The 16880-nt window shown below is 39.5% G+C and overlaps 1 protein-coding gene across 3 annotated transcripts in view; it reads left to right on the top strand.

The window, feature by feature from the left end:
* G3BP2 (G3BP stress granule assembly factor 2) overlaps positions 1 to 8795 on the top strand; it is a 51037-nt gene extending 42242 nt beyond the window's left edge. For all 3 annotated transcript variants that reach the window (XM_054029417.1, XM_054029416.1, XM_054029415.1), the window contains 4 exons: positions 823 to 925; positions 4746 to 4874; positions 5086 to 5204; positions 5938 to 8795. In XM_054029417.1, coding sequence (XP_053885392.1) covers positions 823 to 925; positions 4746 to 4874; positions 5086 to 5204; positions 5938 to 6210 — 624 coding nt within the window. In that variant the 3' untranslated portion in view covers positions 6211 to 8795. The remainder of the gene's footprint in view (positions 1 to 822; positions 926 to 4745; positions 4875 to 5085; positions 5205 to 5937) is intronic.
* The last annotated feature ends 8085 nt before the right edge of the window (positions 8796 to 16880 follow it).

Here is a 16880-nt window from a genome sequence, read left to right as displayed (position 1 = left end):
TCTTGTTCTGTAGCTTCCTACCCCTTTTTGAGGGCAGTTTTTGTATGCAGATGCTCGCGAACATTTGTATGTGTTTAATGGCTCAAGGTGTGAGGTTTTTATGACTAGTGGGACAGTTTGTGTGTGCTCCCATGTGCACAGGCTTGGCATAGAGAAATAAAAGGAAGATGTCTAACTTGTGCACTGTAGGACTCTTTATCTAAGGTATTTTCTCTTAAATCTCCTTATGGGAGAAGACTGTATTTAGAGATTTGTGAACTTGCTTTCTTTTCCTGTTACGATGTGGCTGTTACCTGTAGTTGATGTATATTCTGGAAGAAGAATCCTCCAGGCAGACAGTAACTGTAATTCTGTTTCTTCCATACATATTAATCTAGGGCTAGTCTGTGCAGTCCAAGCGTGGCATGGGAAATGCTGCAGAAATTCTGTTTTTTAGTTGGATTTCTGCATATTTCTTTGTACCGGTTTTGAACACCTGCTGATATGTAAAATTATGGAGCTACTTGGGTCTCAATTCTGTGCCTGGTCAGTTGAAGAGAATTCCCTCTAGCTATGCCCTTGGGCAAAATAAGATTAGAAAGAGAACTTAGTCCTGATTCTGAGAGGTTTGTGTTCTCTACCTGCTGGCAGAGAAAGGCAAGCCCTGCAGTCCTGGATTGGTACAGAGGAACTTGTAGAAAATTTTCATGTATTCCCAAAACACTCTTCCCGTGGATCTGTATCTTCCACAATTATTGCTATGCATGCTAGTGATCTGTAGACTGCTTTTATTTCAGTTTTTCTTTGGTATCCGGTGTTGAACAGTGCGTTCTCTTGTTTCAGCCAAGAGTTGAAACTAAACCTGAAGCCCAGTCTCAGCCACCCCGGGTGCGTGAACAGCGTCCAAGGGAGCGACCGGGTTTTCCGCCAAGGGGACCGAGACCAGGTAAACGTTTCTTCTTGATCGTAGTTCAGTGTGTGAAGGTGAGAAGCTATGTCTCTTTTGTCTTCGGGTTCGAAAGGATAACTTCCCATGATTGGTTGCTATAGGATTTCCTGTACCAACCAAACAGACCTTTGATCCGTCTTGTTTGATGTCCTGCTTCTAGTGTTGGCTTGTACCTGACCTTTAGGAAAGTGAAAATCCTTTATTCTCTGCAACTAGGGGTGGAGGAATGAACCCTTTCCTGAGCCGTATTTTGTGATGAGTTGCTCTGAAGCATGAGGATCATCCCTCTAACTGCAAATGTTCCTTTTATCTAATCCTTTTTTAACATTCCTGAGTTATTTGCTCGTATCACGCATCAAGGAACTTCCTCAGATTGCTTAATGCGGTTTAAAAACTCTGTTCTCTTGAGGCTAAAAGTTGATGGCTTCTTAATTTTGAATGTCCTCTAACTCATGCTGAACAGACAGAATGGGAACACTTGAATACCTTCCATTATCTCTTACAATGTGCTTCTCCTTTCTGAACAAAATGTCTTTAATCATGCATCATGTCATGTGCCAAATGTCATGCCATTTATTCTATTCTTTTCTATTCTATAGCTTTTCTCAGGGCCTAGTATTGTCTTTGAGATGGTGTTACCTCTCAAATACTGCTCAGTTTTTGCTGTGTCATTTTACACCTGTCAATGTATAACATAAGCAGTCCTACTAATACATCCCGGTCAACTCTTGATCAGCACTGTTCATTAAGTACCCATTTTGAGCTGGGTACAACATCTAAATCTGTTCATGGGGATACACCTCAAAAGTTGTGTGCAGCTTGATCTGTGTATGTTAACTTGCAATTGTGAACGGTGCAGTAGTGTACAGTGGGTGAGTGACCCTATAGGATGTCACTTCAATTTCTGGATATAAAAATTCAAGTTCTGGCAAAGATCAAGAGAAATGATTTGACCTGTTAAGAGAAGCTCTCTGCAACTTGGAACAATAGATTAGCTCTGATCAAAGGCCTGGAATTAAACATTATACAAGACAACTTTAAAGTTGGGTGGAGTTTTAAAACTTTTAAGTGCTAGCATAGATCAGACAACTGTTCTCAGAAGTGGCTTAAACGGGTGCAGTTCAGATTTAGTGGAAGCAAGCCTTCCTGAAACAGATCTATATTAGCATCTACGCAGTTGTTCACGTTGTGCAACTGCACCAGATGAATGTACGCACCAAACTTTCTAATCTACTCCGGGGTTAGAAGTACTTCCTACTCGTGGCTGTTGTCAGTGTGATTATTCACTTGCTTCCAACAGCACTGAAACTAAATGTGTTTAAGGTGGCTAGAAAATATTCTAACACCTGTTAGAAATCAGATTTCCTTTTTTAAAGATTTGATCTGTACCAAGGGCTGAAAAATTAAAATTTAATAGAGGTTTTAAGTCTAGGCAAAATAGAGTTGTTAAATTGTGCATATCGGCTAACCCATGACTTAGCTGCAACTAAACCTTAGTATGGATCTTGTTTATATCTGGCTTAAAGTTCTGACTTCTCATCTTGCTGTTTGAGTAATTGTAAAAGTTGGAATTTTGGGAACTAAACGTCTCCGGATACTGGGATAGATGAAAGTTACCATCTGTCACTACTTTGCATTCAGCCCGAGCTTGACACTGGCCGGTAGTTGCTATAATATAACTGATTGCTGTGGCATGTTAATTATTTTGGATATATGCAATTAGCTGGTCTCAAGTTCTGGTAGACATTTATATCCATGTCACAACCACCTTGGTTGGGAAATGTATTGACAGTCTGTCGAGAGACTAGGGAGTTAAAAAGCACGGCAAATACTTCTCTTAGCTACAGATAGACATAGGGGTTGAAATGCAACAGTACAGAAGCTTGTTCTGTCAGCCGCCTGTCTGAAGAAAAATAAGATATCAAAATTCAGGGGGATTGATCCAGTGCATTTAAAACTCAGTTAAGATACCTAATACATAACCACTGTTTGGGAGCTATAGGAACTATCTTGTGCTGTTTAACTTTTGCTGCCAGAGCTAACAAACACAAATTCCACATATTAGTGGCAGTTGGCACAACAAGAAAGTAAAAGCAGTGTTACCTGCAAGCTGAAATAAAAACGTGAACTAACGCAAATTGGAAAAAGACACAGCTAGTAGAGAGACTTCATTTTCAAGCATCCTAGAAGCTATTGTACACAATAGGGAAAATAAACTTGAACAACCTTACAAGGAGAGCGGCAAGAACTCTTGGAGATCTGAATCAAACACTACAGTGCTAACAGCTGAGAAGTTGCTTAAATGCAAAGTAAAGTTTGTCCTCTGAACTCCCCTTGTATACAAAATGATTTGTAATGAAAAATCCTACAACAATCCAGCAAGGTTCTGTAAATCAAATCACGGAGGGGAAAATTTTCAAGACTTATGCCATATATTGTTGAAAAATGGAAAGGAATGATAATCTTGGTATTGTGTCATATCAGAAGATGCAGAGCCAGACAATGACCTAGTAATATGATACAGGCTAAAATTTTATATCTCCCATTAGTTAAACCTTACATTGCATTCATGGAGATAATAAAAAATGCATCTAAATTGTTACAGTACAATGGGAATGCCTTCACTCTTGGTCCTGTCTTTTCAATAGCTCAATAACATCAGTGAACTTTTATATGGGGGTGTGGGTTATGTCTGTTTAAAGCAGTCTGACAGCCATAAATGAATATATATACTAGCTGGGCTGAAGTGAAGTAACTGGAAGTCTTGCCACCACTAATAGATAACAAAACATTTAACTTCCAAAGCTGTACTCCTCCTTTGAACAGTCATGATGAAAGAGGAGGGCTAGAAGAAATGGTTGAAAATCTACAGTAAATGCTAGCTTGTCAGTTCATTTGAAAGGTTACCAGAAATGTCTTAAATGGCTAACTTTTAAATAGGGTAACTTGGTAACTTTATCTGAGACTCTGGAAAATAATAGACAATAACCTATCACGAACTTTAAGCTTTCCTCACTCTTTTTAAGAAACTCCCATGGGTGTTCAGAGTGGGCTGTTGCTTAATATCTTTTTTCTGTGTAATGTTTCCAGTTTTTGGGCAGGAGTGAACAGGTAACTTACACTTCCAAAGGTACAATGAGATGCACATTCATCTTAAAAACTGGTGGTGAACAGTGTTGACCCCTGCTCTGAGTGTTACGAAGCTAGAGTAGTTGCAGTCATGAAGTATGCTTGCTTTTTAACAGGTTTTATTTTGATGTATGAAACCAGTTGGATCTCAGCTCCCAGTGGATAGATGTTGCAGTTTTGGTGGTATGGACAAAGGAGGTGACTGATGGTAATGTTAGCAGAGTCTCCCACTGAGCAGGTAGATAGACTTACTTTCTGACACTTGGAGTTGTTCCCTCCAGTTCAGGATTGAGATTCACTGATGGGGAAGCTTGCATGGCTGCTGCCAGTGCAGTAGTCTTCAGATAAGTCTCTGCAGCTGGCAGTTCAGCACTTTCCATGAAGATTAAAAGCACATGAGAAAAATTAAGTATATTCAGTGGACGTGTTTCTCTTGAAAAGCACATAGCTGAGTGATGTGGCTTGTATGTGAAGAAAACAAGAAGCTTTCGCTATCCCAATTGGGCAGAATTAAACTTTTAAAGGCACTAAATATGCATGCCTTCCCCAGCAGAAAATAGCTGAAGACCAAGGGTGAGAATGGCTCAAGTGAATGAACTGAAAGCAGATCAGTATGTTGCTAGATGTTCTTCTCAAATTGTTCAGTACAAATCCTAAAACTGACTGCTTTTGTTTTGAATGGACACAGGTCGAGGGGATATGGAGCAGAATGAATCCGATAATCGCCGAATAATTCGTTACCCAGACAGCCATCAACTCTTTGTTGGCAACTTGCCACATGATATTGATGAAAATGAACTGAAAGAATTCTTTATGAGTAAGTGATGGGCTTTTAAATAGTTTGAAATTCATCTACTGGGTCTAGAGGATGGAAGTGACGCTTCAGCCACTGAACATGGTATATGTTAACGTTTTAAAAGCAAAATAACAAACTTTAACATTACAAAAGGCTTTTGAGAATAACTAAAACAAATAGGCTTATTGCAAGGCCTTATTGCATAACTTGTTTTTGTATTGTGCTTTCACAGGCTTTGGAAACGTGGTGGAACTTCGCATCAATACCAAAGGAGTTGGAGGAAAACTACCAAACTTCGGCTTTGTGGTATTTGATGACTCTGAGCCAGTTCAGAGAATCTTAGTTGCGAAAGTAAGTTTGGCCATGTAGCATTTGCATATTTGTCATAGTGAGGGAAGTAATGCTACGAAAACATGAATGATGCAGTGTCCTCGGTTCTTACTGCTCTTCACCAGAGTTCAGATTTCCCCTCTGATCACTGATTGAGGTCATGAATGTTTATATTTTGTTTGTAGCCTATTCTGGTTCCCACTTCAATTCTGTTCTTTAGAAGTTGCTGTCTCCTGATGGATGCTTATGAGTTCCAAGTTTTTGAACAGCACTACTTTCATCATTAAATCATAGATCTAGGGTTTCTCAAGGGGGCAAGCTAAACTTAAACTGAAGTGGTGGGATTGGGGGAAAAAGGAAATTACAAAATTTCCAGGGTCAATAGATCTCAGCTTCCTTTAGGGATGGCAAGTTTTCAGTCCTAATAGTTTGAGAACTGAAAGTAAAATTGCTACTCTTGCAAGCTTGCAGTGGTTTTGTGGCACTGACCATAGCAAGTCCTAGACCTTTTTAATTCCTTGCCTAATCAAAGTATTTTACTAACTTATCGCAGTGTGTTCTATGGTCTCTATAGATATGTAGGGTTAGAAGTTGCAAGTCACAAACTGCTAGTGAAATTTGGCATTAAGCTGTGTGCAACTGCGTTGCTAAGGACAGAGTAACATTAGGGATTACTGTTTCCACGTGTTTTATATTGCTGGGACTTTATGAAATGGTGACTAACTTTGCCTTGTAAACATTTTCCCCTTCTAAGCCCATTATGTTTCGAGGAGAGGTGCGTTTGAATGTAGAAGAGAAAAAAACAAGAGCTGCCCGTGAAAGAGAGACCCGAGGCGGTGGTGATGATCGTAGGGATATTCGGCGCAATGATAGAGGGCCCGGGGGTCCCCGTGGAATAGTGGGTGGTGGAATGATGCGGGACCGTGATGGAAGAGGACCTCCTCCCCGGGGTGGCATGGCACAGAAACTTGGCTCTGGAAGAGGAACCGGGCAAATGGAAGGCCGTTTCACAGGACAACGTCGTTGAAATCCTCCACTGTTGGCAGACAGTCTTGGCAGTGGTACATTATTCGTCGTGTTTGCATTCTTGTTAATTTTTTTGGCTTTGGAATGTGACACAGCCTTTTTGATCATTTCTTTGATGTGAAAAGCATCCTTTGGTTACCAGTTAAATTGAGGTGGACATGCTTTCCCAAATTTCACAACAGGAGTCACACTGTTAATTTATAAATTTAGACTTGGAGAATTAAGGACAGAGAAATGACCATAAAACTATCTGCAACAAAAGTGGACTAAAGGACATGCCCAATCGAGTTCAGGTCCTTTCAGTCAAAAACCCTCTGCTGCACATTTTGTGTAAGTGTTACTGTTTCTGCTTATTACTGTTGGAAACGCAGTTAGTGCAATCTGTGCAATTGGAGAAGCTTGCCTTTTTTTTTTTTTTTTTTTTTCTTTCTTTTTAGAACACTTGGCTCAAAACAAACTAACTAACTTGTGTTTATGCACTCATCAAAATGCACTAATGGGTACTCTAAACTCATTTACATTGGTATCTACAAGAGGCATCAGGAAAAAAAAAATCCTTCATCTTTTTTCAGACAGAATAGCTTTTGAAATGATGCGGGCATCTGATCTGCTTGCTGTGACCAACATGTATACACACAAACCTTAACAAGACTACAAGTATATTCCAGAAGGAAACCATTTAGTGGTAAACTAAACACAATCCAGAACTTCAAAGTTATGGTCCTGAGTACAAAACAAGTTTGATAGCTCATATCTAAGATTTTTCTACCTGCCCCTCTTCGATACAGGGATGGCTGGCTGCTCAACACACTCCTCCTCCCCTTTCCCCTTCTTTAAGCATTGTACAGTGAATTGTCTTTACTGTATTTGAGTTCTCTAGTAATGTAATAAGCATGATGGTGCCTTCTATTAATACATCATTCCAGTCTTGCTGGTGATTTTGTACAGTATAGTGTATGAATTGCAGTGCTGCAAAGCCAAACAGCTGCAAAATGTTTAAAAGAAATCATTGAAAAGTTGTATAAAAAATTTGCAGTATCTTTAAATCAGTAAGTTACTAGAATATCACTCACCTCGCTCTTCAATTAACAACTTTGGCTTTTTATGGAGGAGGGGAAGGGAGGGAGACGGTAACTGAGTAGTCTCCAGATTGTCTTTTCTCTATCAAATGTAGAATTTTTATGGATATGAAGGTGAAATCTCAGTTACGCCTCAAAAGTCAGCTAAGAACTTGGTACGCTTTGCCAACTTCTAATGTATGCTCATCTAGAGATTGAGGGTAAGCTTGTTCAATGACGATACTGCAGTTTTCAGAGAACAGATCAGCAGCTCTAAGTATTTGCATTTTCCAGTTTTTTTGAACTTACTCATTTTGCACAAATCTTTGAACTGATGTCGACACACATCAGGCTCTGAACTTAAGGGTAGGGGGAGACATCCTTTTATGTATTTTTACCTATAGATTCTTTAAATCTGTGAGCGGTTTGCTATTTCTGGATTACTGTCTGCCTAGATGCACGTTCCAGTAAACTGCAAATGTAGCAAACGATACTGTCTAACTCCGTGCTGGAGAGTTCAGCAAGCACCAAGCTCTGATGCTTCAGGAGGGGAGGGGGTGAGAGTGTGACCACTTAAAAGCTGCTTCTAAGCATGGAAGACCTCATCACATTGCAACTAGTAGCAAATATGGCACAGTAACGATTTGTTTCTGGATCGTGCAACCGTTTGTGGTTTTCAAGTAAGCTGAAAGATGTTGCACATGTTGGTTTCTGATGTATTAGGCAAAGCAAGATTGCATCTGACTGTTTTTCCCCAAAACTTGAGGTCTTCCATGTTTGAGGGTAAGTCTTGCACTATTTCCATACGTTTTCTGGGACACATTGCTAAGTTTCCATTTTTATATTTTAGTTTGTTACTCTTGCATTTTCAGATGTTACCTGGAAACATAGTACTTGAACTCCTCACCACAAAACATAATTTGACTTAAGTTTGAAGCTTTTAGTCAAACTGCTGTCTTCAGCAAACAGTTTACCACCAGTGTTCGTGTAGCTTTTTAAAATGTTAGTGCTATGATATCGCCCTGCCATCTTCTAAATTGTTATGGCAAATGGCACTGGGAAAAGTGTAACTGACAATTAGAAGAGCTACTGAGCCATTCAATTTCTGGCTTGCTTCTTGTTTAAATGCCATGAAATAAAGATAATGGAACGTCATACCCAGAAGTTTACATGGTGATTGTTCACCTACTGTACTGTGGACTCTTAATGTTCTTGTCCCTTTTTCAGTAAATGTACCTCTTAAAGCAAAGTAACGGATTCATTGACCATTACTGTTAGTTGCTGATTTGTGGATGGTGGTAGTATTCTATCATTACAATCCTATTTCAACAAACTTGGCTTGCCATCTTGGCTTTAGTAGGTATAAAAGACAGTGGATTACCATCTTTATTGCTGTAATGTGTTAAGCATTATATGCTAGTAGAATCTAGTTAATTGTTGCAGGTGGAAAGTATTTTTACTTTTAAGTTTCCATTCTTGAATGTGTTTTGACTAAACATACCAATAAACTACTGATGTCTGCAGCATTTATCAATGTCCCTAATTCTCTCTTGAATGTAGGTCTGTTCTGGTGTAGCATTATTTCAGACCTTACTATGTAAAAGCCAATTTTTTTAAAAATGCGTTCCTCAAAGTGATATAGGATCAAAAGCTACTCCCTTTTGCTTGCATGTCATATGCTTCAGTAGAAACTACTCACCCAAGTAAAGCAATTTTTATATAAAGTACACGCGCTCACTCGCTCTCTCGGTGTGTGTATGTACACACACCATCTCTACCTCGATATAACGCTACCCAATAGAACACAAATTCTGATATAACGCGATAAAGCAGTGCTCCGGGGAAGCGGGGCTGCGCACTCCAGTGGATCAAAGCAAGTTCAATATAACATGGTTTCACCTATAACGCGGTAAGAGTTTTTTGGCTCCCAAGGACAGCGTTATATCAAGGTAGAGGTGTGTGTGTGGGGTGTGTGTGTGTAAAATCCTACACTGATGGAGTTTTTGGAGCAACACCAAGCAACTGTTGGGGTTATGTTTGACTGGTCTGTGAACACCTGCTTGTCCTCTGACAAAAACAATCAGCCCTGAGCTTGAATAATGCTTGAATAATTCTAGCATTTACCCATTTTTTGTTTGTCACATAATTAAATGTCAAGAACAAATTTACTAGGCTTCCTTTGTTGCACAGGTGTAGCAAAAATTGTTCCATTATTTACAAGTTTGTCCATCTGATGCTTTTGCTACTTTAAGCTTGCAATATTTATTCTGTTTGACAATATTTTTAAACCATTGTTAAATGTATTCAGCTATTTCCTGCTGCCAAAAGTGATTAAAGGGTGGATGGTGGATTTGTTTAACTCCTGACATCTGAACTAAAATCTCTCTCCAGGTATTACACAATTCAGTCTCTCAATGTCCCTGTATGATAAGTCAACGCTTCGGTGTTTGAGTAATTGTAGAGTTCTTCCCAACTGGTAAATGTAGCTCAGATCAGGATGAGGATTATAGTCACTAAACCGTACTAAGTGACAACAGCAAAAATGTTCTTTTGAGTATAATTATGTCCTTACCCAGGGGATGGAGAAGGCAGATGTTTATAAAACACTTAAAAATAAAACTTTCAAGTGGAGTAGACTTTCTTGGAACTGGCTACACTACCACTTATGTTATAGTGAGGTTGGGCGCTTCACTTCTACATTGCATGATCCTTCCTCTTCTGGCCTCACTCAGATGGCCAGATACTGGCCATGCCTGTGTTAATGTCAACTTTGCTTTTTGGGGAATAATTGTCCATATAAGGTATTAGTGTAAAAAAAAAAAAAAAAAGCTCTTCATGCTAGTAGTCAAGCAACGTATTTATCATGGGAGTTGCATATATAAAATTCCCACTTTGATTATGCTACTGGTAACAACTGTGATGTATGCTGGGGTTAAATGTTCAGAGTGTAATGTCTTGACTATAACTTTTTTCATAGCAGGAATATCTGAGATCAATCAGAAAAGCCCTTTTTCATTTAGTTGCTAGATACGTTCATGGAGGAAAGGTCCATCAATGGCTATTAACCAGGATGGGCAGGGATGGTGTCCCTAGCCTCTGTTTACCAGAAGCTGGGAATGGGCTACGAGATGGATCACTTGATTTACCTGTTCTGTTCATCCCCTCTGGGGCAGCTGGCATTGACCACTGTCGGAAGACGGGATACTGGGCTAGATGGACCTTTGGTCTGACCCAGTATGGCCGTTCCTATATTCTTAATTCAGTTATTGGCTACGGTAAAATTATTTAAAGGGATCCTCACAAGCTGAAAATCTGTGACCAATCTTAAACACTATTCAGATAGGTAAACCTTTAGCTTCCTGCTTCTTTTTTAAGGACAGTCCTGCCAACTAAAGTCTTAAAACAAAAAAGCAACTTGAAATTTCTTGCTGGATGTTAAAATTCTGAAGGCTTTTGTATGTAGGCTTCTGATTCATTAGAGATGGTCAGAGCAGAAGCAGCAGATATTTGCTAAACGTGAAGGACAGAGAATAGCTACCATGATGTGCAGGGCCCAGTTTCCAAGCTGACGTGACATACAGTAAGGTTCAAAAGGAAAAAACCCAAATGTCTTGCTAGAGACTTACCCTGGTAGAGCAATGTAATGTTAAAACTCTATTTGCATATGTTTTGAATCACTGGTTGTTTCATAACGATGGCAGATTACCTGACATTTCTGTCACACTGTCTGGGGTGGCTCAGGGCAGATAGCCCAATTGCTGGTGTGTTCTATGATTAGATTTCACCAACCCAGTCACAAATGTGAACTCCCAAAGTACCACAGTCTTATAATGGAGTCACAGACAGATCCCTTAGACACTCCACTCCATCTTGCCACCCAGGCAAGCTGCACTACATGATAAACAGTCACTTACACTAAAAATCACAAAATCCTCAATCTCAAGAGACTAATCACGCACCCAGGTTGAGTTGCATACTAGATCTCACACCAAAGACAACGCTGGCAGTTCATACTATAGTAAACTAACTAAAGGTTTATGAACCAAGAAAAAGGAATGAAAGTTGAGAGGTTAAAGCAGGTAAAAATATATGTACAAGTGAGTCACAGTTTATACTACATCTCTGCCACCTTTTGAAATTAAACTGCCAATTTCTTAAGTCTCTCAGGGCTATCCAGAGTACTCTGAGATCTGTCTTCTCATTTGGTTATTCTGCCCTGTTAGAATCCAAAGAGTCCAGAGATTTTTTCCTTGTGTCCCTATTTATAGCTGCTTTGGACAGAAACCAAGCAGACAGGACATCCCCCACATGGGAGCTTTCCTTCATGATGGGAAAGAGAGGAATGTACTTAGACTTTGCTCCTTGATTCCCCCACACAATGACCATTCACATGAACTAGCCCTTTAATAGGAAAGTTCATTTGCATTATACAAGGCTGCTCGTTTGATGGGTTACTTAGTTACAGAGATGTAATGCAAAGGTTTGCTATTACATTATAACAGGCTGCAGATAACTGAAAACTAGGCATGCAACATCCCACCAGTTTTTAATGGAGTTTAAACACTAATCACATTCTTATACATTTTAACATATACTTTGTATGATAGTAACACAAAGTGAGCTGGTCTGTCTTCCAGCTGTGAGTTTCAGTTCTTAGCTGACACCTGCAGCCTTGGCCAGAGCTGGTACTTGGCTTACCAGCAGCACAACTGCTGTTTGTGTTATCTGTGATTGTGGGTATTTTATTCTTGGCAGCCATAATAGGCAGAAGAAAAAGTTAGTTACAGCTCCAGCATGCTTGTCTGCCATATTTGGAGTTCCATGTTAGTGGATAAAAATACAGCCTTTAGTTAAACTGTGCCATATTTATGCAACAATGGTTCTTATATTAGTCCTGGAATACTTCACATTTCACCTGGCTGGTAGTAAACTACTCTTATTAAAACGCATTCCAGGATCATCAGCCCTCAGGAATAGGATAAACCCATGGCTGGTTATTTATGGCTCTCCTATTCATTACTTTTAATGCTCATGCTCAAAGGCCACGGTAGACATGGTTTGAGTATCACATTACCCCTTCACTGACTTAAGAGGTAAAATATCTTGTCTTTGCTATTAAGATATGTAAACCTGTTTATGCTGGCATGTCTGCAATCTTCTGAGTACTTCCAATTCTTTAACTTGTGTGTAGTTTTCCAATCCAGCTTCTCCAAATGTAAGTGCCTGTAGTTAGATACTTCACTCGGGTTGTCTGCAGATACCTTGCCTGAATATAAACTGTTGTGATCTCAAACTGGTAAATTGAACATGCAGAATAGCCAAAGGATGCAACCAAAAAATAATAATAAAGTGGGGGATAAAAAGTTCAAAGGGCCTTTTTGATTCTAAATTGCTCTTTAACCATTTCAATTTTTATTATGGGCTGAAACCTCTCATAAGGTGGTCACTTTGTAGCATGACAAGTTTTTTAAATATCTAGTGTGTACAAAGAGGGTGTAGGATGTCCTTTTTAACTGACAAAGTGGGGACATTTTGTAAACTTAGTCTAGTCACTTCTTGCTTCATGCAGGGATTCTGTATCTGTCTTTGAAACTAAATTGGAGTGATTGTTAAAAGTGGCTATGGAGCAGATGCATCAACTCTCTTGTAAGTATCTTCATAGTATTATATGCCAGAACATATCATATAATATAGTACTGGTGTGATTAATTTAGTTTTGGAAGATGGTGCTTGGGGGCTGATCAGTACTGAAAATAAGATTTAAACTTTGCTTTTTTTTTAATGCTCTAGCATTCTAATCTTGAATATTAATTTCCTGGTACAAAACACGTGTCAATTCAATTAGCTTTGTGTTCAGAGGACTTCAGGTGCTGAGTTGTATACATGAGCCATCACACTGCATTCAAATACGTAGGTTCAAATTATTGTGCATTTTTAAAAAGTTGTTGACAATGGCCGCATCTCAAAATTAAATCCTGTTCACTATCAGAGCAGGGTTTTGCTCTGTTTCTCAAAATGTGAGTTGGGGACAAAGACCAAATGCAGGAAGTCTTTCAGCGTAAGCCACGCATTCTTTCTGTTATGTAGAGTAAATGTTTAGTACACTTGGCAATATTGAAAGTGGTGTCGTCTGTGTGCGGCCCCTTCTTGAACTCTACATATGTTGTGCAGGTCAGAGAGGGTTCCACATGTTAATATCATAATTGTTTAATAATCCTGTTTAATCTGTTTATAAGCACCTAAAGGGTAATAAGTAATAACCAACATGGATTGTCAAGAGCAAATCATGCCAAATCAGCCAGGCTGGGTTGATTTAAATCAACTTTTTTCCTGTTTGTACTTCTTACCTTGTAAAGAAAGATGCAGTATCATTGGTTGATGTAACCATTAAAACATGTTGATCTACAATTAGAGCCTTTACTCTAGATTTGGTACATCTTTTTGAGACCTGGGAAGGTAAATTATAATTCTGTTCACTTATTTAAGCAATTACATAGTTTAATATTTTCAGATTCTAATTGTACACTATTAGTATATTAGAAAGTAGTGAATGATATATTGCTTATTTGCTAATTTTTTGCTCATGATTTGTCAAGCTGCCTTAGGCGAACTGGAATTAAACATACAATACAGCATATAAGATTTATTTTTATTAAAACAACCTTAAGAGTTTTGGATACATAAACTTCTTATCAAAATATTTCACATTTACAACTAAATGACCTATCAAAACAGAGGGATTAACTGTCAGTGAACTAAACTGATTATTTCAGGTTCACCTGGGAGAATTCTCAAATATGTCTTAAGTGAAAGTTACTGGATCTTACGTTCCTACCTGCCTAAATCTCTTGGACATTCTCTGGGTTACTTAGGCTGTCCTTCAAACTTTTAAACTAGTACATTTCATCCATCCCCTTGTTTGTATTCATTTTAAGCAGGTTTCCTTTTAAAAATAAAACATTTATTTAAATCAAATAATTCAATGGATACTAAATTAATTTTTTCAATTTTTTCATTGACTTCAGGGTAGATAAAATTAATCTAATTTTCGCCTTTGACTGGATTACTGGCCTAATGCATGGGAGAGGCTGTTGACACAGTCCCATGTGATAGTCTCAGCTCAAGTTCTCTGCTCTAGCTCACCCGTGGTCAGAGATCTCGTGGTGGTCAGGGAAATGTTACAAAGACACACTGAAAGCATATCTTAAGAAAACTCTGGATGTCACAAGCTGGGAAGAGGAAGCCACCAACTGACCCCAGTGGCGCCATATCCTCCATCAGACAGTGGCCCGCTTCGAGAAGTGCCTTGGCCTCGAAGCTGAAAAGAGAGAGGAGGAAGGAAAAAGAAATAACTTTCTCCCAGCAGGCCAGTGGCCTGCCACAAAATGTCTGTATCTACTGCGGGCGGATTTGCAGTTCCAGGGTCGGACTCCTGAGTCATCTCTGGACCCATATTTAAATCTCTGGTAGAGATCACCCTCGAATCGAGGGATCGCCAATCAATCACATGATAGTCTCATAAGCAAACTAGGGAATGTGGTCTAGATGAAGTTGTTATAAGGTGGGTGAACAACTGATTGAAAATCTAGTTATTGGTTTGCTGTTTAAAATGGGGGAATATATCTAATAGGGTCCCGTATGGGTCAGCCTTGGGTCCAGTACGAGTCAACGTTTTAATTACTTGGATAATGGAGTGGAGAGCATGGTTATAAAAGATGTGGATAACACCAAGATGGGAAGGATTGCAAGCACTTTGGAGGACAGGATTAGAATTCAAAATTACCTTGACAAATTGGAGAAGATGAAATTCAATCAAGACACAAAGTACTAAGGAAAAATCAAAGGCACAACTGCAAAATGGGGACTGACTGGCGTGGCGGTAGTACTGCAGAAAAGGATCTGAACTGAACATGAGCCAACAATGTGGTGCTGCTGTGCAAAATAAAAAAAGGCTAACATCCTGCGAGGGTGTATTAACAGGAGTGTCATGTAAGACACGGGAGGGAATTCTGCTCTACTTGGCACTAGTGAGGCCTCGGCTGAAGTACTGTGTCCAGTTTTGGTGCTACCCGTAAACTGGAGAGAGTCCAGAGGAGAGAAAGGAACGATCAAAGGTTTAGAAAACCTGCCCTAAGGGAAGGGTTAAAAAGACTGGGCATGTTTAGTCTTGAGGAAAGAGGGAGTGGGAGGGGACTTGGTAGCAGTCTTCAAATATGATAAGGACTGTTATAAAGAGGATGGTGATCAATTATGCTCCAGGGCCACTGAAGTTAGGACAAGAACTAATATAATTAACTTGCAGGAGGGGAGATTTGTTGGATACTAGGAAAAACTTCCAACTATAAGGATAGTTAAGCAGTGGAATAGGCTTCCAAGGGAGGTTGTGGCTGTTTTTTCAGAACAGGTTAGACAAACAACTTTCAGAGATGGACTTGGTTTACTTAGTCCTGCCTCTGTGCAGGGGATTGAACTAGTGACCTCTTGTGATCCGTGTTGCAGCTCTACATTTCTGTGGTTAACTGTTTTTATTGAGTGGTTACAATGAGTGATCGTCCTGAGGGGGGGATAATTTAAAAAAATGAAGTTGGATCAAGGAGACGAAAGATTAAATTACAGTATGTGCTGAGGCTTTCAGCAGAACACTTCAGCTACTTCATTGCACACATTTACTTACAAGCCTTTGAACTATTTGCTAGAGGAAAATGTTTTTTGAAGTGTTAATGTCTTTGCTCTACAGGCAAACTGCAAGAAACTGGTGTGTTTCTCTTCCTCTACTATGGTTACAAATTCTGCATTTTCGCATCAATGTAGACTGGGCTGTGAGTAGTCAGTCTCCTTTAGCTACTATTTCAGTGTGTGAACACACCTAAAACCAATCGGTAGTACTGGGAAGGAATTTGGCTAATGTGACTTCAAGTTGACCCACCTTATTTCATCTAAGGTGTCTTGATTTTTCTGATCCCTTCCAGATGTGGCCTGTGCACAAGTCCCTATGTGTGATCTGGTTGGCTCTTTTTTTTTTTTTTTTTTTTTTTTTTTTTTGCATTGGGTTGTTGTTTTGTAGACTGGTTTAATGGTCTGCGCTCTGAAGTGAGTCCTGATTGCCTCTCCTGGCTGAGACAGTTGCCAGTTTTCCCTCCATTCAGGTTTCTTTATGCCATGTTTCTAATATCTGCCTGTGAATTAACAGCTCCGCCTTTAAGGTACTCAAACTCCCTGTATGTTTATTGCAAACACATTTGATTGTATTGAACTCATGACAAGTAAGTGTTTCACTAACATTGTTCCACTCATTCACACAGCAGAGCTGTTTTCCCACAGACTGTTTCTGTATCCATCCTTCTTGACAACCACATTTTGTTTGTGTGCCTTCTCTTGATAGGTGACTGCTTCTTTCATGCTATCATGTCTGCTGCAGCTAACAACCTTGGGGGAAATCCAGCATTGCTGCCCCAAACTATATAAGTGGTTCTGAGTGTCTGTTTAGCAATGTCAGTATTCTCTTGGTGCCCCAACCAAGTCCAGCACAGATGCTTGGATGGGGGAGCTTTTTCTTCTGTTTGCTGTTCTGATACAGAGAGGTTCATGTTGCTCAAGGACAGAGGTGGTGGAG

Source organism: Malaclemys terrapin, chromosome 5, assembly GCF_027887155.1.
Source record: "Malaclemys terrapin pileata isolate rMalTer1 chromosome 5, rMalTer1.hap1, whole genome shotgun sequence".
Lineage (NCBI taxonomy): Eukaryota > Metazoa > Chordata > Testudines > Emydidae > Malaclemys > Malaclemys terrapin.
The sequence above is the reverse complement of the archived record's forward strand: the minus strand, read 5'-3'. Positions and strand labels throughout refer to the sequence as shown.